General features: G+C 60.0%; 2 protein-coding genes and 1 long non-coding RNA gene across 7 annotated transcripts; 1 reads left to right on the top strand and 2 right to left on the bottom strand.

The window, feature by feature from the left end:
• Positions 1-118: 118 nt before the first annotated feature.
• Positions 119-16,212, bottom strand: FBL (fibrillarin). The gene is made up of 9 exons (XM_049793153.1): positions 16,140-16,212; positions 13,472-13,525; positions 11,019-11,171; positions 9,274-9,368; positions 8,293-8,463; positions 6,260-6,392; positions 3,319-3,431; positions 1,675-1,820; positions 119-277 (listed from the first exon to the last, which is right to left on the bottom strand). The coding sequence occupies exons 1-9, from the start codon at positions 16,147-16,149 to the stop codon at positions 256-258; spliced, it is 897 nt and encodes a 298-aa protein (XP_049649110.1). The 5' UTR covers positions 16,150-16,212; the 3' UTR covers positions 119-255.
• LOC126035116 (uncharacterized) lies at positions 4,182-6,087 on the bottom strand. 2 transcript variants are annotated; one of them, XR_007504825.1, is made up of 3 exons: positions 5,816-6,087; positions 4,910-5,463; positions 4,182-4,229 (listed from the first exon to the last, which is right to left on the bottom strand). It is a non-coding gene; the product is annotated as an uncharacterized LOC126035116 (long non-coding RNA). The 2 variants fall into 2 exon arrangements; XR_007504826.1 differs by having other exon boundaries at positions 4,199-4,288; positions 5,165-5,463.
• A 1,689-nt stretch (positions 16,213-17,901) lies between the features above and the next one.
• LOC126035115 (cytochrome c oxidase subunit 6B1) lies at positions 17,902-21,895 on the top strand. 4 transcript variants are annotated; one of them, XM_049793157.1, is made up of 4 exons: positions 18,133-18,256; positions 20,673-20,780; positions 20,887-20,987; positions 21,677-21,895. In XM_049793157.1, the coding sequence occupies exons 2-4, from the start codon at positions 20,675-20,677 to the stop codon at positions 21,728-21,730; spliced, it is 261 nt and encodes an 86-aa protein (XP_049649114.1). In that variant the 5' UTR covers positions 18,133-18,256; positions 20,673-20,674; the 3' UTR covers positions 21,731-21,895. The 4 variants fall into 4 exon arrangements, with proteins under 4 accessions (XP_049649112.1, XP_049649111.1, XP_049649114.1 ...); XM_049793156.1 differs by having other exon boundaries at positions 18,153-18,274; XM_049793155.1 differs by lacking the exon at positions 20,887-20,987 and having other exon boundaries at positions 17,902-18,256.
• Positions 21,896-23,653: the final 1,758 nt, after the last annotated feature.

A 23,653-nucleotide genomic window follows, 5' to 3' on the forward strand; every position in this document is an offset into this window, starting at 1 on the left:
CTAATTACCCCCCGGGCACTTAATTATCCCCCCATAGCACCTAATTACCCCCCCATTTACCCCTCCCCCCCAGCCACGAGCCAATTTTTTCCCCAGAATTTTAATCAAACCCCCATTTCTACTCCCTCCCCCCCCCCCAAAAAAAAACCCAAACCCACCCAAATTCACCCCAAAACCGAGGGGGGGAGGGGCAACAATTGCCCCCCCCCCCCCCCCCGCTCCCAGGATCGGGCCCCCCGGGGGGGTGGAGAAACGTCACTTCTGCTTGGGGGGGGGCCTGGGGAGAGAGGGGAGGGGCATGTGGGTCATGTGACCTCTCCCAGTATAGACCAGTCCCTCCCAGTTCATCCCAGTGCCACCTCCAGAGCCTCCCCACACCCTCCCCAGTGGGGGTCCGCCCAGTTTAGCCCAGTCCTCTCCCAGTATATCCCAGTCCGTCCCTCCCAGTCCATCCCAGTCCCTTCCCAGTCCCCTCCCAGTCCCTTCCTACCCTCTCCCAGTCCATCCCAATCCCCTCCCAGTCCATCCCAGTCCCCTCCCAGTCCCTTCCTAACCCCTCCCAGTCCATCCCATTCGTTCCCAGGCCCCTCCCAGTCCCCTCAAATCCCCTCCCAGTCTGTCCCAGTCCCCTCCCACCCCTTTCTATCCCCTCCCAGTCCCCAAATCCCCTCCCAGTCCATCCCAGTCCCCTCCCAGTCCATCCCAGTCCCTTCCTAACCCCTCCCAGTCCATCCCAGTCCCCTCCTAACCCCTCCCCAGTCCATCCCAGTCCCCTCCCAGTCCATCCCAGTCCCTTCCTACCCCCTCCCAGTCCATCCCAGTCCCTTCCTACCCAATCCCAGTACCCTCCCAGTCCCCTCCCAGTCCCTCCCAGTCCATCCCAGTCCCCTCCCAGGCCTTTCCTAACCCCTCCCAGTCCTTTCCTATCCCCTCCCAGTCCATCCCAGTCTCCTCCTAACCCCTCCCAGTCCATCCCAGTCCCCTCCCAGTCCATCCCAGTCCCCTCCCAGTCCATCCCAGTCCCCTCCCAGTCCATCCCAGGACACTCCTCCCCCCTCCCAGTCCATCCCAGTCCCTTCCTAACCCCTCCCAGTCCATCCCAGTCCCCTCCCAGGCCTTTCCTAACCCCTCCCAGGCCTTTCCTATCCCCTCCCAGTCCATCCCAGTCTCCTCCCAGTCCATCCCAGCCCCCTCTTACCCCCTCCCAGTCCATCCCAGTCCCTTCCTACCCAATCCCAGTCCCCTCCCAGTCCCTTCCTACCCAATCCCAGTCCTCTCCCAGTCCATCCCAGTCCCCTCCCAGTCCATCCCAGGACACTCCTCGCCCCTCCCAGTCCATCCCAGTCCCCTCCCAGTCCTTTCCTAACCCCTCCCAGTCCATCCCAGTCCCCTCCCAGTCCATCCCAGTCCCCTCCCAGTCCATCCCATTCATTCCCAGGCCCCTCCCAGTCCCCTCAAATCCCCTCCCAGTCCATCCCAGTCCCCTCCTAACCCCTCCCAGTCCATCCCAGGACACTCCTCCCCCCTCCCAGTCCATCCCAGTCCCCTCCCAGTCCATCCCAGTCCCTTCTTACCCCCTCCCAGTCCATCCCAGTCCCCTCCCAGTCCATCCCAGTCCCTTCTTACCCCCTCCCAGTCCATCCCAGCCCCCTCCCAGCCCCCTCCCAGTCGCACCGGTAGACCCCGACGACGACGGCGTGGTCCCTCTCGTAGGGCTCCAGCGTGAGCTGCTCCTGCGGCTTCATCTGCTCGCCCGTCATCTTCCTCACCTCCCCGGCGAAGACGGCCTCGGGCGCCGCCGTCGAGTCGATGCAGTTCGCCTGCCGGCGTGGGCGGGGCCAGCCGTCAGGGGGGAGGAGCCTCGGGCCACGCCCAACGGCTGGGCGGAGTCACGGAGCAGCCAATGAGGCCGCCCGGCAGCGCCCGGGGGGGGGGGGTTAGGGGGCGGAGAGAAGGGGAGGGGAAGGTTGGCCCCGCCCACCAACACCGTGGGGGGTGGAGTCTGAGGGGAGGGGAGGGGCCAAGAGCTCCGCCCATCGGCAGTGCGGGGGCGGGGCCAGAGAGAGAGGGGAGGGGCCAATGGGTCCTTAACTGGTTACACGGGGCCCTTACTGGTCCCCTGCGCCCCCGTGACTGGTCCTTACTGGTCCCCAGTGCCCCGTTACTGGTCCTTACTGGTCCCCAGCGCCCCCGTTACTGGTCCCCAGCGCCCCGTTACTGGTCCTTACTGGTCCCCAGTGACCCCATTACTGGTTCCCAGCGCCCCATTACTGGTCCTTACTGGTCCCCAGCACCCCGTTACTGGTCCTTACTGGTCCCCAGTGACCCCGTTACTGGTTCCCAGCGCCCCGTTACTGGTCCTTACTGGTCCCCAGCACCACGTTACTGGTCCTTACTGGTCCCCAATGCCCCGTGACTGGTCCTTACTGGTCCCCAGTGCCCCCGTTACTGGTCCTTACTGGTCCCCAGCACCCCCGTTACTGGTCCTTACTGGTCCCCAGTGACCCCGTTACTGGTCCTTACTGGTCCCCAGTGACCCCGTTACTGGTTCCCAGCGCCCCGTTACTGGTCCTTACTGGTCCCCAGCACCACGTTACTGGTCCTTACTGGTCCCCAGCATCCCCGTTACTGGTCCTTACTGGTCCCCAATGCCCCGTGACTGGTCCTTACTGGTCCCCAGCGCCCCCGTTACTGGTCCTTACTGGTCCCCAGCACCCAGTTACTTGTCCTTACTGGTCCCCAGCGCCCCGTTACTGGTCCTTACTGGTCCCCAGCGCCCCGTTACTGGTCCTTACTGGTCCCCAGTGCCCCCGTTACTGGTCCCCAGCGCCCCGTTACTGGTCCTTACTGGTCCCCAGCGCCCCCGTTACTGGTCCTTACTGGTCCCCAGCGCCCCCGTTACTGGTCCTTACTGGTTCCCAGCGCCCCATTACCCCCAGTTACCCGTCCTTAACTGGGCCCCAGCGCCCCATTACTGGTCCTTACTGGTTCTCAGTAGCCTGGTTAGCAGTCCTTACTGGTTCCCGGTGCCCCGTTACTGGCCCTTACTGGTTCCCAGTGCCCCGTTATTGGTCCCCAGCACCCAGTTACTGGTCCTTACTGGTTCCCAGTGTCCCGGTTACTGGTACCCAGTGCTCCGTTACTGGTCCTTACTGGTTCACCGGCGCCCCGTTACCGGTCCTTACTGGTTCCTGGCGCCCCGTTACCGGTCCTTACCGGTTCCCACTGCCCCATTCCTGGTCCTTACTGGTTCCCAGCACCCGCTACTGGTGGCTACTGGTGGCTACTGGTGGCTACTGGTGCGGGGGGGCTCGTTACCTTGATGGAGATGACGAAGTGGCCGCCGTTCCGCAGGAAGTTGTGGGCGTTGAGGGCGACGATTCGGGTCTGGTCCGGCTGCGCCACGTCCGCGAAGATCACGTCCACCATGCCTGGGGTGGGGGGGCACCCCAAAATTTAGGGCACCCCAAAATTTAGGGCACCCCAAAATCTCCCTGACGTCCCAAAACGTCTCTCCGGTGACCTCAGGTGATTCTGGAACCCCCAAAATTCTACCCTCCACCACCCAGCACCCCAAAATCTTCTCCTAGACCATCGTGACACCCCAACTTCTTCTCTAGCACCCCAAAACCCAACGCAGCACCCAAGAGCACCCCAAAAACCTCCTCGAGATACCTCAAGGTGCCTCCAGACCTTCTCCCCAACCCCAAAACCACCCTGAGCACCCCAAGACCAACCTGAGCACCCCAAATTAATCTTCTAGACCATCCTGACACGCCAAATTCTTCTCTAGCACCCCAAGACCCAACACAGCACCCCAAAACCCAACACAGCACCCAAGAGCACCCCAAAAACCTCTTTGAGATACTTTGAGGTGCCTCCAGACCTTCTCTCCAACCTCCAAACCACGCTGAGCACCCCAAAATCTTCTCCTAGATCACCCTGAGCACCCAAAAATCTTCTACTAGACCCTCCTGACACCCCAAATTCTTCCCTAGCACCCCAAAATCACCTCAAGACCCAACACAGCACCCCAAAACCCAACGCAGCACCCAAGAGCACCCCAAAAACCTCCCTGAGATACCTCAAGGTGCCTCCAGACCTTCTCCCCAACACCAAAACCACCCTGAGCACCCCAAAATCTTCTCCTAGATCACCCTGAGCACCCCAAATTCATCTCCTAGACCCTCCTGACACCCCAAATTCTTCTCCTAGAACCCCAAAATCACCTCAAGACCCAACACAGCACCCCAAAACCCAACACAGCACCCAAGAGCACCCCAAAAACCTCGAGATACCTCAAGGTGCCTCCAGACCTTCTCCCCAACCTCCAAACCACCCTGAGCACCCCAAGACCAACCTGAGCACCCCAAATTAATCTTCTAGACCATCCTGACACCCCAAATTCTTCTCTAGCACCCCAAGACCCAACACAGCACCCCAAAACCCAACACAGCACCCAAGAGCACCCCAAAAACCTCTTTGAGATACTTTGAGGTGCCTCCAGACCTTCTCCCCAACCCCAAAACCACCCTGAGCACCCCAAAATCTTCTCTAGCACCCCAAAATCACCCCAAAATCCAACACAGCACCCAAGAGCACCCCAAAAACCTCCCTGAGATACCTCAAGGTGCCTCCAGACCTTCTCCCCAACCTCCAAACCACGCTGAGCACCCCAAAATCTTCTCCAAGACCCTCCTGACACCCCAAATTCTTCCACAACACCCCAAAACCAAACACAGCACCCAAACCCCAACACAGCACCCAAGAGCACCCCAAAAACCTCCTTGAGATACCTCAAGGTGCCTCCAGACCTTCTCCCCAACCTCCAAACCCCCCTGAGCACCCCAAAATCTTCTCCAAGACCACCCTGAGCACCCCAAATTCTTCCCCAGCACCCCAAAATCACCTCAAGACCCAACACAGCACCCAAGAGCACCCCAAAAACCTCCTTGAGATACCTCAAGGTGCCTCCAGACCTTCTCCCCAACCTCCAAACCACGCTGAGCACCCCAAAATCTTCTCCTAGATCACCCTGAGCACCCAAAAATCTTCTACTAGACCCTCCTGACACCCCAAATTCTTCCCTAGCACCCCAAAATCACCTCAAAACCCAACACAGCACCCCAAAACCCAACGCAGCACCCAAGAGCACCCCAAAAACCTCCCTGAGATACCTCAAGGTGCCTCCAGACCTTCTCCCCAACCTCCAAACCCCCCTGAGCACCCCAAAAATCTTCTCCAAGACCCTCCTGACACCCCAAATTCTTCCACAACACCCCAAAACCAAACACAGCACCCAAACCCCAACACAGCACCCAAGAGCACCCCAAAAACCTCCCTGAGATACCTCAAGGTGCCTCCAGACCTTCTCCCCAACCCCAAAACCACCCTGAGCACCCCAAATTCATCTACTAGACCCTCCTGACACCCCAAATTCTTCTCCTAGAACCCCAAAATCACCTCAAGACCCAACACAGCACCCAAGAGCACCCAAGAGCACCCCAAAAACCTCCTTGAGATACCTCAAGGTGCCTCCAGACCTTCTCCCCAACCTCCAAACCCCCCTGAGCACCCCAAAAATCTTCTCCAAGACCACCCTGAGCACCCCAAATTCTTCCCCAGCACCCCAAAATCACCTCAAGACCCAACACAGCACCCAAGAGCACCCAAGAGCACCCCAAAAACCTCCTTGAGATACCTCAAGGTGCCTCCAGACCTTCTCCCCAACCTCCAAACCCCCCTGAGCACCCCAAAAATCTTCTCCAAGACCACCCTGAGCACCCCAAATTCTTCCCCAGCACCCCAAAATCACCTCAAGACCCAACACAGCACCCAAGAGCACCCCAAAAACCTCCTTGAGATACCTCAAGGTGCCTCCAGACCTTCTCCCCAACCTCCAAACCCCCCTGAGCACCCCAAAATCTTCTCCTAGACCACCCTGAGCACCCCAAAATCTTCTCCTAGATCACCCTGAGCACCCCAAAATCTTCTACTAGACCCTCCTGACACCCCAAATTCTTCCCCAGCACCCCAAAATCACCTCAAGACCCAACACAGCACCCCAATACCCAACACAGCACCCGAAGACACCCAAGAGCACCCCAAAAAGCTCTTCGAGACACCTTGAGGTGCCTCCATACCACGTCCCCAACCCCAAACCCCCCCTGAGCACCCCAAAATCTTCTCCAGGCCCCCCCCGAGCACCCCAAATTCTCCCCTAGCACCCCAAACCGCACCCTCGGGCCCCCCGTCTCACCGATGAGCATGCGGTACTTGTGGGGGTGCCGGGCGTCCTCGATGACGGGGATGACGTTGGTGCGTTTTTTGGCGACGTTGATGAGGTCCCGGCCCGAGCGATGCGAGAATTCCACGGCGTAAACCAAACCCTCCTGGGGACGGGGACAGGGAGGTCACCCCACCCGCCGGGGGGACACCTCCGCGGACGCGGGGCCACCACCCGTGGGGACATCCCTGGTGTCCCCAAGGTGGAGAACATCTCCGGGGTCATGGTGCCACCACCCACGGGGACATCCCTGGTGTCCCCAAGGTGTAGGACACCTCCATGGATGAGAAGCCACCACCCGTGGGGACATCTCTGGGGTCCCCAAGGTGGACATCTCCAAGGACATGGTGCCACCACCCGTGGGGACATCCCTGGTGTCCCCAAGATGGAGAACATCTCTGGGGACATGTTGCCACCACCCACGGGGACATCCCTGGTGTCCCCAAGTGGAGAACATCTCCAGGGACATGGTGCCACCACCCATGGGGACATCCCTGGTGTCCCCAAGGTGGAGAACATCTCCAGGGTCATGGAGCCACCATCCATGGGGACATCTCTGGGGTCCCCAAGGTGGAGAACATCTCCAGAGACATGGTGCCACCATCCACGGGGACATCTCTGGTGTCCCCAAGTGGAGAACATCTCCAGGGACATGGTGCCACCACCCATGGGGACATCCCTGGTGTCCCCAAGGTGGAGAACATCTCCGGGGACATGGTGCCACCACCCACGGGGACATCCCTGGTGTCCCCAAGGTGTAGGACACCTCCATGGATGAGAAGCCACCACCCGTGGGGACATCTCTGGGGTCCCCAACAAGGACATCTCCAAGGACATGGTGCCACCACCCACGGGGACATCCCTGGTGTCCCCAAGATGGAGAACATCTCTGGGGACATGGTGCCACCACCCACGGGGACATCCCTGGTGTCCCCAAGTGGAGAACATCTCCAGGGACATGGTGCCACCACCCATGGGGACATCCCTGGTGTCCCCAAGGTGGAGAACATCTCCAGGGACATGGTGCCACCACCCGTGGGGACATCCCTGGTGTCCCCAAGGTGGAGAACATCTCCGGGGACATGGAGCCACCACCTATAGGGACATTCTTGGTGTCCCCAAGATGGAGAACATCTCCGGGGACATGGTGCCACCACCCGTGGGGACATCCCTGGTGTCCCCAAGGTGGAAACATCTCCGGGGACATGGTGCCACCACCCGTGGGGACATCCCTGGTGTCCCCAAGATGGAGAACATCTCCAGAGACATGGTGCCACCATCCACGGGGACATCTCTGGTGTCCCCAAGTGGAGAACATCTCCAGGGACATGGTGCCACCACCCATGGGGACATCCCTGGTGTCCCCAAGGTGGAGAACATCTCCGGGGACATGGTGCCACCACCCACGGGGACATCCCTGGTGTCCCCAAGGTGTAGGACACCTCCATGGATGAGAAGCCACCACCCGTGGGGACATCTCTGGGGTCCCCAACAAGGACATCTCCAAGGACATGGTGCCACCACCCACGGGGACATCCCTGGTGTCCCCAAGATGGAGAACATCTCTGGGGACATGGTGCCACCACCCACGGGGACATCCCTGGTGTCCCCAAGTGGAGAACATCTCCAGGGACATGGAGCCACCATCTATGGGGACATCTCTGGGGTCCCCAAGTGGAGAACATCTCCAGGGACATGGTGCCACCACCCACGGGGACATCTCTGGTGTCCCCAAGATGGAGAACATCTCCAGGGACATGGAGCCACCACCTATAGGGACATTCTTGGTGTCCCCAAGATGGAGAACATCTCTGGGGACATGGTGCCACCACCCACGGGGACATCCCTGGTGTCCCCAAGGTGGAGAACATCTCCAAGGACATGGTGCCACCACCCGTGGGGACGTTTCTGGCGTCCCCAAGACGGCGAACATCTCCGGGAGCACGAAGCCACCACCCCTGGGGACAACGTCCCCTCGTCCCGACGTCCCCTCCCAGTCTCCTTACTGGTCCCACGATGTCGGAGACGTGGGACACGGTCGTCCCCGAGGCGGCGCCGAGATAAAGGACCTTCGTTCCCGGGCGGATGTGGATCTGGTCGATGCCACCTAAGATGGCGGCCGCCAACTTGGAGCGGAAAGGGTTCCAGGCGCGGTATTCCACCTTGGTGTCACCGTCCTGGGGACAGGGACGGCCGAGAGATGGGACACCCCCAGCCTCCCAGTGCCACCAGTGCCACCGCCCAGTCCACCCAGTATGGAGTCTGAGAAGCTCCCGGTGGTGCCTTCAAGCTTGGTGTCGTCATCGTGGGGACAAGGACACCAGTGGGACGTGTCACGCGCCGGCTGTGACAGCCCACGGACACCCACACTTTCCCAGTGACGCCTCCCAGTGCTCCCAGTAAGAAAATTACAGCGGTCCTGGTGATATCCCAGTGCTCCCAGTATGGAGTCTGAGAAGCTCCCGGTGGTGCCTTCAAGCTTGGTGTCACCATTGTGGGGACAAGAACACCAGTGGGACATGTCACTCGGTGACTGTGACACCCCACGGACACCCACACCCTCCCAGTGACACTTCCCAGTGCTCCCAGTAGGGAGTGTAAGAAGGTTCTGGTGCTCCCAGTGCTCCCAGTATGGAGTCTGAGAAGCTCCCGGTGGTGCCTTCAAGCTTGGTGTCACCATTGTGGGGACAAGGACACCAGTGGGACGTGTCACTCGGTGACTGTGACACCCCACGGACACCCACACCCTCCCAGTGACACTTCCCAGTGCTCCCAGTAGGGAGTGTAAGAAGGTTCTGGTGCTCCCAGTTCTCCCAGTACGGAGTCGGAGAAGGTTCTGGTGATGTCCTCCACCTCTCCGAATCGCCCCCAGTCCCTCGTGTCCCCTCCCAGTCCCCCCCAGTCCCCTCCCTCTTTTCCCTACCCCCCTCCCAGTCCCTCCCAGTTGCCCCCAGTCCCTCCCAGTTGCTCCCAGTCCCTCCCAGTACCTCCACGGAGATCCTCTTCTCCCCGTAGACCGACTCCCCCGGGACCAGGTTGCGGGTGACCAGCGCGTCCTCCTTCCCCCGGCAGATGAACACCCCTGGGGGGGGCAGGGGGGCATCAGGGACCCCCAATTGCCCCACACGCCCCCAACTGCCCCCCAGACCCCCCAAAAACTGCCCCATAGACCCCCCCCAACCGCCCCATAGACCCCCAAAACTGCCCCATAGACCCCCAAACCTGCCCCCCAGACCCCCAAACCTGCCCCCCAGACCTGCCCCCAGACCCCCAAACTACCCTGAGACCCCCAAACCTGCCCCCAGACCCCAAACTGCCCCCGAGACCCCCCCAAACTTCCTCCCAGATCCCCCCAAACTGCCCCCAGACCCCCAACTGACCCCCAGACCCGCTCCATAGACCCCCAAACTGCCCCCCGGACCCCCCAAAACTGCCCCCCAGACTTGCCCCCCGACCCCCCCAAACCCACCCCCCAGACCCTCAAACGACCCCCGGACCACCCAACCCCCCCCGGACCCCCCAAACCTGCCCCCCAGAACCCCCAACCCCACCCGGACCCCCCAAACCTGCCCCCCAGACCCCCCAAACCTGCCTCCCAGAACCCCCAAACTATCCCCGGACACCCCAACCCCCCCCCCCAGACCCCCCAAACCTGCCCCCCAGACCCTCAAACTGCCCCCCCCGGACCCCCCAAACCTGCCCCCCCAGACCCTCAAACTACCCCCCGGACCCCCCAACCCCCCCCCCGGACCCCCCAAACCTGCCCCCCAGACCCTCAAACTACCCCCCAGACCCCCCAAACCCCGCCCCGGACCCCAAAAACCTGCCCCCCAGACCCCCCCCCCACAGACACCCCAAACCCACCCCCCAGACCCTCAAACTGCCCCCCCCCGGACCCTCAAAAACCCCCGCGGACCCCCGAAACCTGCCCCCCAGACCCTCAAAGTACCCCCCAGACCCTCAAACTGCCCCCCCCGGACCCCCCAAACCCACCCCTGGACCCCCCAAACCCGCACCCCTGACCCCCCAAACCCACCCCCCAGACCCTCAAACTGCCCCCTCGGACCCCCCAAACCTGCCCCCCCGGACCCTCAAACTACCCCCCAGACCCTCAAACTGTCCCCCCAGACCCCCCAAACCGCCCCCCCAGACCCTCAAACCGCCCCCCCAGACCCCCCAAACCTGCCCCCCAGACCCTCAAAGTACCTCCCAGACCCTCAAACTGCCCCCCCCGGACCCCCCAAACCCACCCCTGGACCCCCCAAACCCGCCCCCCGGACCCCCCAAACCCGCCCCCCGGACCCCCCAAACCTGCCCCCCAGACCCTCAAACTGCCCCCTCGGACCCCCAAAACCTGCCCCCCCGGGACCCTCAAACTACCCCCCAGACCCTCAAACTGTCCCCCCAGACCCCCCAAACCCCCCCCAGACCCCCCAAACCTGCCCCCCAGACCCTCAAAAACCCCTGCAGACCCCCCAAACCTGCTCCCCAGACCCCCCAAACCTGCCCCCCAGACCCTCAAAGTACCCCCCAGACCCTCAAACTGCCCCCCCAGAGCCCCCAAACTCCCCCCGGACCCTCAAACTGCCCCCCCAGACCCTCAAACCGCCCCCCCAGACCCCCCAAACCCACCCCCCAGACCCTCAAACTACCCCCCAGACCCCCCCAAACCCCCCTGGACCCCCCAAACCTGCCCCCCCGGCCCCCCCGAACCTGCCCCCCCCCCCCGTACCTTCGTGCCGATGGGGCTCCACCGTCACCTTCTTGCCCCCCTTGAAGCCGCCGCGGCCCCCCCGACCCCCCCGGCCCCCGCGGGGGGGTCCGCCCCGCCCCCGCCCCCCAAAACCGCCCCCGCGGGGACCCCCCCGGGGCTGGAAACCACCACCTGTGGGGAGAAAGAAGGGAACTGGGCTTACTGGGAGGGACTGGGAAGGCTGGGGGGGGGGGGGGGGGGGCGGGGGATGGGAACTGGGAACGCTGGGGGGGGGACGGGGGGGCAACTGGGGGCACTGGAGGGGGAACTGGGGGTAATTGGGGGGAGCTGGCAGGCTGGGAGGGGGAACTGGGCATACTGGGAGAGGGACTGGGGGGAACTGGGCACACTGCAGGGGGAACTGGGCATACTGGAAGGAGGACTGGGAGAGGAACTGGGCGTACTGGGAGAGGAACTGGGCGTACTGGGAGAGGAACTGGGCGTACTGGGAGAGGAACTGGGGGGTAATGGGGGTGAAGTGGGCATACTTGGGGGGAGCTGGAGAGGAAACTGGGCATACTGGGAGGGGATCTGGGGGTTAATTGGGGGGGACTGGGCATACTGGTGAGGGGATTAGGTGTACTGGGGGCACTGGAAAGGGAACTGGGCATACTGGAAGAGAAATTGGGGGAAACTGGGCATACTGGGAGGACAACTGGGCATACTGGGAGGGGATCTGGGGGTTAATTGCGGGGGACTGGGCATACTGGTGAGGGGACTGGGTGTACTGGGGGCACTGGAAAGGGAACTGGGCATACTGGGAGAGAAATTGGGGGAAACTGGGCATACTGGGAGGACAACTGGGCATATTGGGAGGGGATCTGGGGGTTAATTGGGGCGGACTGGGCATACTGGTGAGGGGACTGGGTGTACTGCGGGCACTGGAAAGGGAACTGGGCATACTGGGAGAGAAATTGGGGGAAACTGGGCATACTGGGAGGACAACTGGGCACACTGGGAGAGGGATTGGGGGTAATTGGGGGGAACTGGGCACACTGGGAGAGGGGACTGGGCACACTGGGAGAGGGGACTGGGGGGAACTGGGCACACTGGGAGAGGGGACTGGGGGGAACTGGGGGAATTGGGCACACTGCAGGGGGAACTGGGCATACTGGTAGGAGGACTGGGGGAGAACTGGGTGTACTGGGAGAGGAACTGGGGGGTAATGGGGGGGAAGTGGGCATACTGGTGAGGGGTCTGGGTATACTGGGGGTACTGGAAAGGGAATTGGGCATACTGGGAGGGGGACTGGTGGGAGCTGGGCATACTGGGGGAGGAACTAAGGGGTAATTGGGGGGAACTGGGCATACTGGGGAGGAAATGGGAGGGCTGGGATGATGACTAGGGGCAACTGGGCATACTGGGGGCACTGGAGAGGGAACTGGGCATACTGGGAGGGGAACTGGGGAGGAAACTGGGCATACTGGGAGAGAAATTGGGGGCAACTGGGCATACTGGGGGAGAAATTGGGGGCAACTGGGCATACTGGGGGAGAAATTGGGGGCAACTGGACATACTGGGAGAGAAATTGGGGGGAATTGGGCATACTGGGAGAGAAATTGGGGGGAATTGGGCATACTGGGAGAGAAATTGGGGGCAACTGGGCATACTGGGAGAGAAATTGGGGGGAACTGGGCATACTGGGAGAGAAATTGGGGGCAACTGGGCATACTGGGAGAGAAATTGGGGGCAACTGGGCATACTGGGAGAGAAATTGGGGGCAACTGGGCATACTGGGAGAAGACATGACATAAGGCATATTGGAAGAGGAACTGGAAGGGAACTGGGCATACTGGGAGGGGGACTGGGGGGGGAATTGGGGGGAACTGGGCACACTGTGGGGGGAACTGGGGGCACTGGGAGAGAAACTGGGAGGGAACTGGGCATACTGGGAGAGAAACTGGGGTTTAATGGTGGGGAAGTGGGCATACTCGGGGGGGAACTGGAGAGGAAACTGGGCATACTGGGAGGGTATCTGGGGGCTAATTGGGAGGAAACTGGACATACTGGGAGAGAACTTGGTGGGGACTGGGCATACTGGGGGGAAACTGGGAGTAACTAGTCATGCTGGGGGAGGGAACTGGGCACACTGGGGAGGGAACTGGGCACACTGGGGAGGGAACTGGGCACACTGGGGAGGGAACTGGGCATAGTAGAATAGGGACTGGGGGGAACTGGGCATACTGGGAGGGAACTTGGTGGGGACTGGGCATACTGGGCGGACTGGGGGGGGGAACTGGGCATACTGGGGAGGGAACTGGGAGTAACTAGTCACGCTGGAAGAGAGAACTGGCCATACTGGGAGGGGAACTGGCCATACTGGGAGAGGGACGGGGGGAAACTGGGCAGGCTGGAAGAGAGAAGGGGGACCTGGGGCTCCCAGTACAGGCGGGACTGGCCTTACTGGGAGCACTGGGAGGGGACAGACTCACCTCGTCCCCCCCGGAAGCCGCCGCGGCCGCCGCGCCCCCCCCGGGGGCTGAAACCTGCAGGGAGCCGCCGTCAAACTGGGAGTACTGGGAGCACTGGGGCAGACTGGGACGGCTGCAGGAGGCTCCCAGTTCTCGCCCAGTAACAACCCCCGCCCCTCCCCCAGGTTCCCAGTGTTCCCAGTTTGGCCCAACCGCCCTCCGCGTCCCTCCCAGTCACCCCCTAAGTCATCCCAGTTGCTCCCCAGTCCACCCCAGTTGCTTCCCAGTATGGCTTCCTTTCTCCCAGTTACCTCTTACTCCTTCCCAGTAAGCCCCCAGTACCATCCCAGTTTCCTCCAGCTCCCCAGTGCCTCCCCAGTCAGCCCCCAGTGCCTCCCCAGTCAATCCCAGTGCCTCCCCAGTCAATCCCAGTGCCTCCCCAGTCAATCCCAGTGCCTCCCCAGTCCCCTTCAGCCCCCTGCCAGTACATCCCAGTCCGTCCCAGCTACCCCCAGTCCCCTCCAGTTACCCCCAGTCCCTCCCAGTTACCCACAGTGCCTCTCCGTCCATCCCAGTCCCCTCCAATCTCATCCCAGTTTCCCCAGTCTCTCCCAGTACCCCTGCCAGTACACCCCAGTCTCTCCCAGTTAACCCAAGGCCTCTCCAGTTATCCCCCAGTCCCTCCCAGTTACCCCCAGTGCCCTCCAGTCCCATCCCAGCACCCCTCCTAGTATATCCCAGACCCTCCCAGTCCCCCCAGTATATCCCAGTCCCTCCCCACTCAATCCCAGTTACCTCTCAATCCCTCCCAGTCCCCCCCAGTATACCCCAGTCCCTCCAGGTGCCCCTCCCAGTCCACCCCAGTCCCCTCCAGTTACCCCCCAGACCATCCCAGACCCTCCCAGTCCTCTCCAGCCCCACCAGTATATCCCAGTCCCTCCCAATTAATTCCAGTCTCTCCCAGTTACCTCTCAATCCCTCCCAGTACAGCCCAGTGCGCCCCAGTATATCCCAGTCTCTCCCGGTGCCCCTCCCAGTCCATCCCAGTTCCTCTCAGTCCCCTCCAGTCCCATCCCAGTCCCTCCCCACTCAATCCCAGTCCCTCCCAGTACAACTCAGTCCTTCCCAGTACAACCCAGTCCCTCCCCACTCAATCCCAGTCCTTCCCCACTCAATCCCAGTCCTTCCCCACTCAATCCCAGTCTCTCCCAGTTACCTCTCAGTCCCCTCCAGTCCCACCCCAGTCCCTCCCAGTATATCCCAGTCCCTCCCAGTGCCCCTCCCAGGCCATCCCAGTCCCCTCCAGTCCCATCCCAGTCCCTCCCCACTCAATCCCAGTCCCTCCCAGTAAAACCCAGTCCCTCCCAGTACAACCCAGTCCCTCCCCACTCAATCCCAGTCTCTCCCAGTTAATCCCAGTCTCTCCCAGTTACCTCTCAGTCCCCTCCAGTCCCACCCCAGTCCCTCCCAGTATATCCCAGTCCCTCCCAGTGCCCCTCCCAGGCCATCCCAGTCCCCTCCAGTCCCATCCCAGTCCCTCCTAGTACAACCCAGTCCCTCCCAGTACAACCCAGTCCCTCCCCACTCAATCCCAGTCTCTCCCAGTTAATCCCAGTCTCTCCCAGTTACCTCTCAGTCCCCTCCAGTCCCACCCCAGTCCCTCCCAGTATATCCCAGTCCCTCCCAGTGCCCCTCCCAGGCCCTCCCAGTCCCCTCCAGTCCCATCCCAGTCCCTCCCCACTCAATCCCAGTCGCTCCCAGTACAACCCAGTCCCTCCCCACTCAATCCCAGTCCCTCCCAGTTAATCCCAGTCCCTCCCAGTTACCTCTCAGTCCCCTCCAGTCCCACCCCAGTCCCTCCCAGTATATCCCAGTCCCTCCCAGTGCCCCTCCCAGTCCCCTCCAGTCCCATCCCAGTCCCTCCCCACTCAATCCCAGTCGCTCCCAGTACAACCCAGTCCCTCCCCACTCAATCCCAGTCCTTCCCCACTCAATCCCAGTCCTTCCCCACTCAATCCCAGTCTCTCCCAGTTAATCCCAGTCTCTCCCAGTTACCTCTCAGTCCCCTCCAGTCCCACCCCAGTCCCTCCCAGTATATCCCAGTCCCTCCCAGTCCCTCCCAACTCCCTCCCAGTCCCTCCCAGTACAACCCAGTCCTTCCCCACTCAATCCCAGTCTCTCCCAGTTAATCCCAGTCTCTCCCAGTTACCTCTCAGTCCCCTCCAGTCCCACCCCAGTCCCTCCCAGTATATCCCAGTCCCTCCCAGTGCCCCTCCCAGTCCCCTCCAGTCCCATCCCAGTCCCTCCCCACTCAATCCCAGTCCCTCCCAGTACAACCCAGTCCTTCCCCACTCAATCCCAGTCTCTCCCAGTTAATCCCAGTCTCTCCCAGTTACCTCTCAGTCCCCCCCAGTCCCACCCCAGTCCCTCCCAGTATATCCCAGTCCCTCCCAGTGCCCCTCCCAGGCCATCCCAGTCCCCTCCAGTCCCATCCCAGTCCCTCTCCACTCAATCCCAGTCCCTCCCAGTACAACCCAGTCCCTCCCAGTTAATCCCAGTCCTTCCCAGTTACCTCTCAGTCCCCTCCAGTCCCATCCCAGTCCCTCCCAGTATATCCCAGTCCCTCCCAGTGCCCCTCCCAGTCCACCCCAGTCCATCCCAGTCCATCCCAGTCCCTCCCAGTTCCCACCTGGCCTCATCCCACCGCTGCTCCACGCGGGCCCACACGCTTCGCTCCCCCGGAACCGGAAGCGCTATTTACCGGCCCCGCCCATTTCCGGGCAACGCGCATGCGCAGCAACGCACCCGACGTTACCGCCCCGCCCCAGACCGGGCGGAAGTGCCCAGTAAGGGCGGGAGCGGGAGGGGCTCCTCCGGGTCCTAGTGCCCGGACGGTGGCCCCGAAATGGTCCTGGCGGGGGATTTGGGGACAAAAATGGGGGTTTGGGGACAGAAATGGAGGTTTTGAGGGTCCCGTGGGGGATTTGGGGACAAAATTAGGGCTTTTTTTCGGGTCCTAGGGAGGATTTGGGAACAGAAATGGAGATTTTGGGGGGTGCTGGGGGGATTTGGGGGCAGAAATGGGGGGTTTGGGGGTTCCTAGGGGGATTTGGGGACAGAAAAGGAGGTTTCGGGGGATCCTGGAGGGGATTTGAGGACAGAAATGGGGGATTTGGGGGTCCTGCAGAGGATTTGGGGACAGAAATGGAGGTTTCGGGGGATCCTGGAGGGGATTTGGGGACAGAAATGGAGGTTTTGGGGGGTTCTGGGGGAATTTGGGGGCAGAAATGGAGGTTTTGGGGGGTTCTGGGGGGATTTGGGGGCAGAAATGGGGGGTTTGGGGGGTCCTGGAGAGGATTTGGGGACAGAAATGGAGGCTTTGGGGGGTTCTGGGGGGATTTGGGGACAGAAATGGAGGTTTTGGGGGGTTCTGGGGAAATTTGGGGGCAGAAATGGAGGTTTTGGGGGGTTCTGGGGAAATTTGGGGGCAGAAATGGGGGGTTTGGGGGGTTCTGGGGGGATTTGGGGACAGAAATGGAGGTTTTGGTGGGTTCTGGGGGGATTTGGGGACAGAAATGGAGGTTTGGGGGAACTTGGGGGGCTATGGGGACAGAATTGGGGGTTTTGGGGTTCCTAGGGGGATTTGGGGAATGAAATGGGGGTTTTGGGGGGTCCTGGGAGGCATTTGTGGACAGAAATGGGTGGTTTGGGTTCTTGTCGGGGATTTGGGGACAGAAATTGAGCTTTTTGGGGGGTCCTGTGGAGGATTTGGTGGCAGAAATGGGGTTTTTGGGGGTCCTGGAGAGGATTTGGGGACAGAAATGGAGGTTTTGGGGGTCCTGGAGAGGATTTGGGGACAGAAATGGAGGTTTTGGGGGTCCTGGGGGGAATTTGGGGACAGAAATGGAGCTTTTTGGGGGGTCCTTTGGAGGATTTGGGTACAAAAATAGGGGGTTTTGGAGTCCTGGGGGGAAATTGGGGACAAAAATAGGGGGTTTGGGGGGTCCTGGGGGGATTGGGCAACAGAAATGGGGCTTTTGGGGGGTCTGGGGGGGGGAATTTGTGGACAGAATGGGGCTTTTTTGGGGGGTGGGGGTATTTAGGGACAGTTTTGGGGTCATCGGGGAGATTTGGGGACAGAACTGGGGATTTTGGGGGTCTGGGGGGGAATTTGGGGACAGAAATGGGGCTTTTAGGGATCCTGGGGGGTACTTGGGGGGTCCTGGGGGGTATTTGGGGACGGGGATGGGGCTTTCGGGGGGTCCTTGGGTTATTTGGGGGTCCGGGGGGGATTTGGGGGCAGAAATGGTGCTTTTGGGGGTCCTGGGGGCCATTTGGGGACATTTTGGGGTTGGGGGGGGGCAGATTTGGGGACATTTTGGGGTTGGTGGGATATTTTGGGGCAAGAACAGGGTGCTGGGGGGGGGGGGTTGAGGGGTATCTGGGGGTCCGAGGATTCTGTTAATGCGAACTTTGAGGTCCTGGAGGTATTTCGGGGCCGTTTTGGGGCCATTTCGGGGGATTTTGGGGCAGTTCCGGGTTCGGGTCGGGCTCCTCCCGCCGCCATTTCCCATCGCTGGCGACGCTCAGTCCTCCCGCCTCCTCTCTATGGCCGCCCCAGTCCTCCAAAGCGCCGGCCCCGCCCTCCGCCTCGGCCGCTCTACCCTCCTCGTCTCTATGGCTCCTCCCCTTCAGTTGCCTGGAGGGGAAAGGGGGAAGGGTGCGTCACTTCCGGCGGCGCGCTGCGCTTCCGCTGCGTCTCGTTGGTTCCGGCGGGAGGGCGGCGGCGGTGAAAGTCACTTTGAGGCGAGTCGGTGGTAGCTGGTGAGGGGGGGGGGAAACTGGGAGGTAACTGGGAGCGCTGGGAGGGCCCTGGGGGGGTTACTGGGAGCGCTGGGAGGGCCCTGGGGGGTAACTGGGAGCGCTGGGAGGGCGCTGGGGGGTTACTGGGAGCGCTGGGAGGGCCCTGGGGGGGTTACTGGGAGCGCTGGGAGGGCCCTGGGGGGGTTACTGGGAGCGCTGGGAGGGCCCTGGGGGGGTTACTGGGAGCGCTGGGAGGGCCCTGGGGGGGTTACTGGGAGCGCTGGGAGGGCCCTGGGGGGGTTACTGGGAGCGTTGGGAGGGCCCTGGGGGGGTTACTGGGAGCGCTGGGAGGGAAGTGGGGCGTTACTGGGAGAGAACTGGGGACACTGGGGGGGCTCTGAGGAGTTACTGGGAGGGAACTGGGCGCACTGGGAGGCAACTGAGGCGTTACTGGGTGCACTGGGAGGGCCAGTAGGGGGTTGCTGGGAGGGAACTGGGGACACTGGGGGTTACTGGGAGGGAACTGGGAAGGTCTGGGACGGTTATTGGGAGCACTGGGAGGGAACTAGGGCGTTACTGGGGGAGCTCTGGGGGTTACTGGGAGGGAGCTGGGGGGTTACTGGGAGTGAACGGGGAGCACTGGGGGTCACTGGGAGCTTCCCCCCCCCCCCCAGGGTTCCTTGTTTTATTAGTTAATTAATTAATTATGGACAGTAATAACATTTATTGGCTACTTAATTACTGAATAATTAACTATTTCATTGATTATGCAAGTGATTAGTTACACCTTTAAGCACCCCACTAATTATGCCAATAATTAATTGCACCATCAATCATCCAATTAATTGATTACCCCAATGATTAATTAATCTGTAACTAATTACACCCAGCAATTACCCTCAGCAATTAATTACCCCAGTAACTACCCAAATAATTAACTACCCCAATAATTATCACCATTAATTAATAGTTGCCCAATAACTAATTGCTTGCAGCAACCACACTAATTAATTACTTCAGTGATTAATTGCACCATTAACCACTGATAAATTAATTATCTGAGTAATTAATTACCCCATCATTAATTAGGTTCTGCCTGTCCCATTACCATCCCACTTGTTTTTCCCTGTGTGAGGGGGGTAATTATTCCCAAGAGAAATTAATTACTCTCAGGGGGGTTAATTGCCCTGTTAATTACCACACTAATTACCTCATTAATTATCTTCTTTCATTACCACACCTGTGTTACAATTTCCTTTGTTATTTTCTGTTGGAATAATTATTCGGGGGTGTGTGTGTGTGTGTTAATTATTATTGGAGCATTAATTAGTCCTGGGGACATATCAATTAGTCCTGGAGCACTAATTACCCCCATTAATTAGCTACCCCCCCAGGTGCCCCTCCATCTCTGCCCATTTCTTTCTTCTCTCTTACCATTTCTCTCCTGGTATTAATTATTTGGGGGGGGGCTAATTATTCCTGGGGATGTGTGTTAGGCCCAGGGGGATTAATTAGTCCCAGGGGTGTTAATTAGCCCCATTAATTACTCCCCACTGGGTAGCATCACCCCTCTCTTGTTACTATTTCCACTTTCATTACCAGGAATAGGAATTAATTATTTGGGTGGGGGGGCTAATTATATTTGGAGGGTTGTTAATTACTCTCAAGGGGAGTTAATTAGTTCTGGGGGAGTTAATTAGCCTTGTTAATTACTCCCTGTTGAGCCACCAACACCCCCACCCCACTACCCCCCCCCTTTTACCATCCCCATTTGCATTGCTGGATGGGAGAAATTAATTATGTGCAGGTGGGTTAATTATGGTGGGGGGCCATTAATTATTCCCAGGGGGTTAATTAGTTTTAAGGGGATTAATTAGCCCTGTTAATTACTCCTTGCTGAGCCCCCAACCCCCCCCACCCCACTACCCCCCATTGTTTCTATCCCCAGTTCTGTTACTGGGTGGGCAAAATTAATTATGCCTAGGTGAATTAATTGCGGTGTGGGTTGTTAATTATTCCCAGGGAGGTTAATTAGTTCTGTGGGGGTTAATTAGCCCTATTAATTACTCCCTGTTGAGCCCCCAACCCCCCCACCCCACTACCCTTCCTTGTTTCTATCCCCAGTTCTTTTACTGGGTGGGAGAAATTAATTATCCCCAGGTGGGTTAATTATGGTGGGGGGCTGTTAATTATGCCCGGGGTGGTTAATTAGTTCTGAGGGGGTTAATTAGCCCTGTTAATTACCCCCTGATGATGTTCCCACCTCCCCAACATCCCCCCTGCCTTGTTACCATCCCCATTCCCACCCCCGAGAACAAGAATTAATCCTCCTTAGAGCAGCTTAATTACTCCAGAGCGGACAAAGTTGATTAATTAGCATACCGGCGCCTTAATTACCTTATTAATTACTCCTTCCCAGCCATGGCGGAGGACATCAAGACCAAACTGGAGCGCTACAAGACGGCGCCGTTCGACAGCCGCTTCCCCAACCAGAACCAGACCAGGAACTGCTGGCAGAACTACCTGGGTACCGACCCCCCTCCCGCCACCCCCGTGTGTCCCCCCCTCTTGGGGACACTTGGGGACACTCGTGTCCCCCCCAAATCCCTTCACGCCCCCCCCAACCCCCCCAGATTTCCACCGCTGCGAGAAGGCGATGGCGGCCAAAGGGGCGGACGCCACGCCGTGCCAGTGGTACTACCGCGTCTACAAGTCCCTTTGTCCCACCGCTTGGGTGAGTGGCGTCTCCTTTGTCACCTTCTGTCCCCGTCGCCCCCCCCTCCCCCCCCCACCCGCGGTGTCCCCACGGATTTTGGGGGTCCCCCATGGTGTCCTCACGGTCCTCGGAACCCCCCCTGGTGGCCCTGTGACCCTCGGAACCCCCACGGTGTCCCCAAGATGTCCCCATGACCTTCAGAACCCCCCCCAGTGTCCCCATGGTGTCCCCATGACCTTCAGAACCCCCCCAGTGTCCCCAAGGTGTCCCCATGACCTTCAGACCCCCCCCCCCCCAGTGTCCCCACAGTGTCCCCGTGACCTTCAGGTCCCTCTTGGGGTCACCGCGGTGTCCTCAGGGTCCCCATGATGTCACCGTGTCCCCCATGACATCACCACGGTCCCCGTGCCCCCCACGGTGTCAGCAAGTCCCCTGTGGTGTCACCACGGTCCCTGTCCCCCCCCATGGCATCACCAAGTCCCCCGTGGTGTCACCATGTCCCCCACGATGTCACCGTGCTCCCCACAGTGTCACCGAGTCCCCCATGGTGTCCCCATGATGTTACCGTGCTCCCCATGCCCCCTGGTGGCATCACCAACCCCCCCACGGTGTCACCACGTCCCCCATGACATCACCGCGGTCCCCGTGCCCCCCACGGTGTCACCATGTCCCCCGTGACGTCACCGCGGTCCCGTGTCACCCCGCAGGTGACAACGTGGGACGAGTACCGCGAGGAGGGGACCTTCCCCGGAAAGATCTGAGCTTCTCCGACCACCCCCACCGGGGAGGGGACATCTGTGTCACCGGCTGGTGCTGGTGGGGGGGGGGGACGACACACAACATGGCTGTCACCTTTTTGGGGGGGCGGAGGGAGGGGACACCGCCGTCACCGGGGCGTTGGCACGGCCAATAAAGGGTTGAACTGGTCCTGGGTATGGTTTTTACTGGGAGGGGACACAGAACAGAGACGCCGCCCACCGCGCCGGAATCGAAAGGTTTTTATTAATTAAAATAATGGCGGTGGGACGGCGTGGGTCTTTCTCCGGGTGGTCCTTGGGGACAGGGGCATTATGGGACCAAGGGGACACCCTGGAGGGGCCGGAGGCCGAGGGGCGTCCCCAGGATCTGGCCCACGATGTCCCCAGGGGCCACCAGGGTCTGGCCGAGGCCTCGCAGCGGCAGCGCTCCCAGCAGCTCCCCTGGGGGGACGACACGGCGTCAGGGTGTCTTCTCCGTCCCACCGTCCCGCCAGCCATCCCGCCGTCCCCCCCAGCCGGCTCCCCGTCCCTTCCCGCCATCCCTCATCCCGGTTCTTCATCCGTGTTTCCGTCTCTTCCTCCTCTCGCGTCCATCTTCAAGGGTGTCTCCGTCTGTCGTCCATCTTCGTTGGTTTTTTCGTCCATCTTCAATGGTTTCTCCATCCATTTCTCCACCCGTCGTCCATCTTCAATGGTTTTTCCATCCATCCGTCATCCATCATCCATCGTCAATGGTTTCTCCGTCCGTCCGTCATCCATCATCAATGGTTTCTCCATCCGTCCGTCGTCCATCGTCAATGGTTTCTCCATCCATCCGTCATCCATCATCCGTCTTCAATGGTTTCTCCATCCATTGTCCATCGTCAATGGTTTCTCCATCCGTCCGTCGTCCGTCCGTCAATGGTTTCTCCATCTGTCCGTCGTCCATCGTCAATGGTTTCTCCATCCGTCCGTCGTCCATCGTCAATGGTTTCTCCATCCGTCCGTCATCCATCGTCCATCGTCAATGGTTTCTCCATCCATCCGTCATCCATCATCCGTCTTCAATGGTTTCTCCATCCATTGTCCATCGTCAATGGTTTCTCCATCCGTCCGTCGTCAATGGTTTCTCCATCCGTCCATCGTCCATCGTCAATGGTTTCTCCATCCGTCCATCGTCAATGGTTTCTCCATCCGTCCGTCATCCATCATCCGTCTTCAATGGTTTCTCCATCCATTGTCCATCGTCCATGGTTTCTCCATCTGTTTGTCGTCCGTCATCAATGGTTTCTCCATCTGTCCGTCATCCATGGTTTCTCCATCCGTCCGTCGTCCATCGTCAACGGTGTCTCCATCCGTCCATCTTGAATGGTTTCTCCATGCATCTCTCCATCCATTGTCCATCTTCAATGGTTTCTCCACGCGTCGTTCATCTTCAATGGTGTCTCCGTCCATCCATCTTCAGTGGTTTCACCATCTCTCCATCCGTTGTCCGTCTTCAATGATTTGTCCGTCCGTGCATTGTCCGTCTTCAATGGTTCCTCCATCCGCTTCTTCATCCATTGTCTGTCTTCAGTGGTTTCTCCATCCATCTCCAATGGTTTCCCCATCCATCCACCCAACCGTCCATCTCTATCCTTCCTCAACGGCTTTCTACTTCTCCATCCGTCGTCGGTGGTTTCCTCATCCATCTCTCCACGAAGGGATGGATGGGGAAACCACTGAAGAAGTTCATTGGTTTGTTCGTTTATCCGTTGATGCTTTCTTCGGTGGATGAAGAAATCATTGAAGAACTTCTTTGATGGTGTCTCCATCCATCGTCTTCGGTGCTTTCTCCATCTTTTCATGAACGGATGGGTGGAGAAACCACTGAAAAAGCTCCTTGATTCGTCGGTCTACTCCTTCGTCCTTCTTCTGTGGTTCCGTTCACCCAACCAGCCGTCCGTC

The sequence above is a fragment of the Accipiter gentilis genome, chromosome 37, assembly GCF_929443795.1.
Source record: "Accipiter gentilis chromosome 37, bAccGen1.1, whole genome shotgun sequence".
Taxonomy (NCBI): Eukaryota; Metazoa; Chordata; class Aves; order Accipitriformes; family Accipitridae; genus Astur; species Astur gentilis.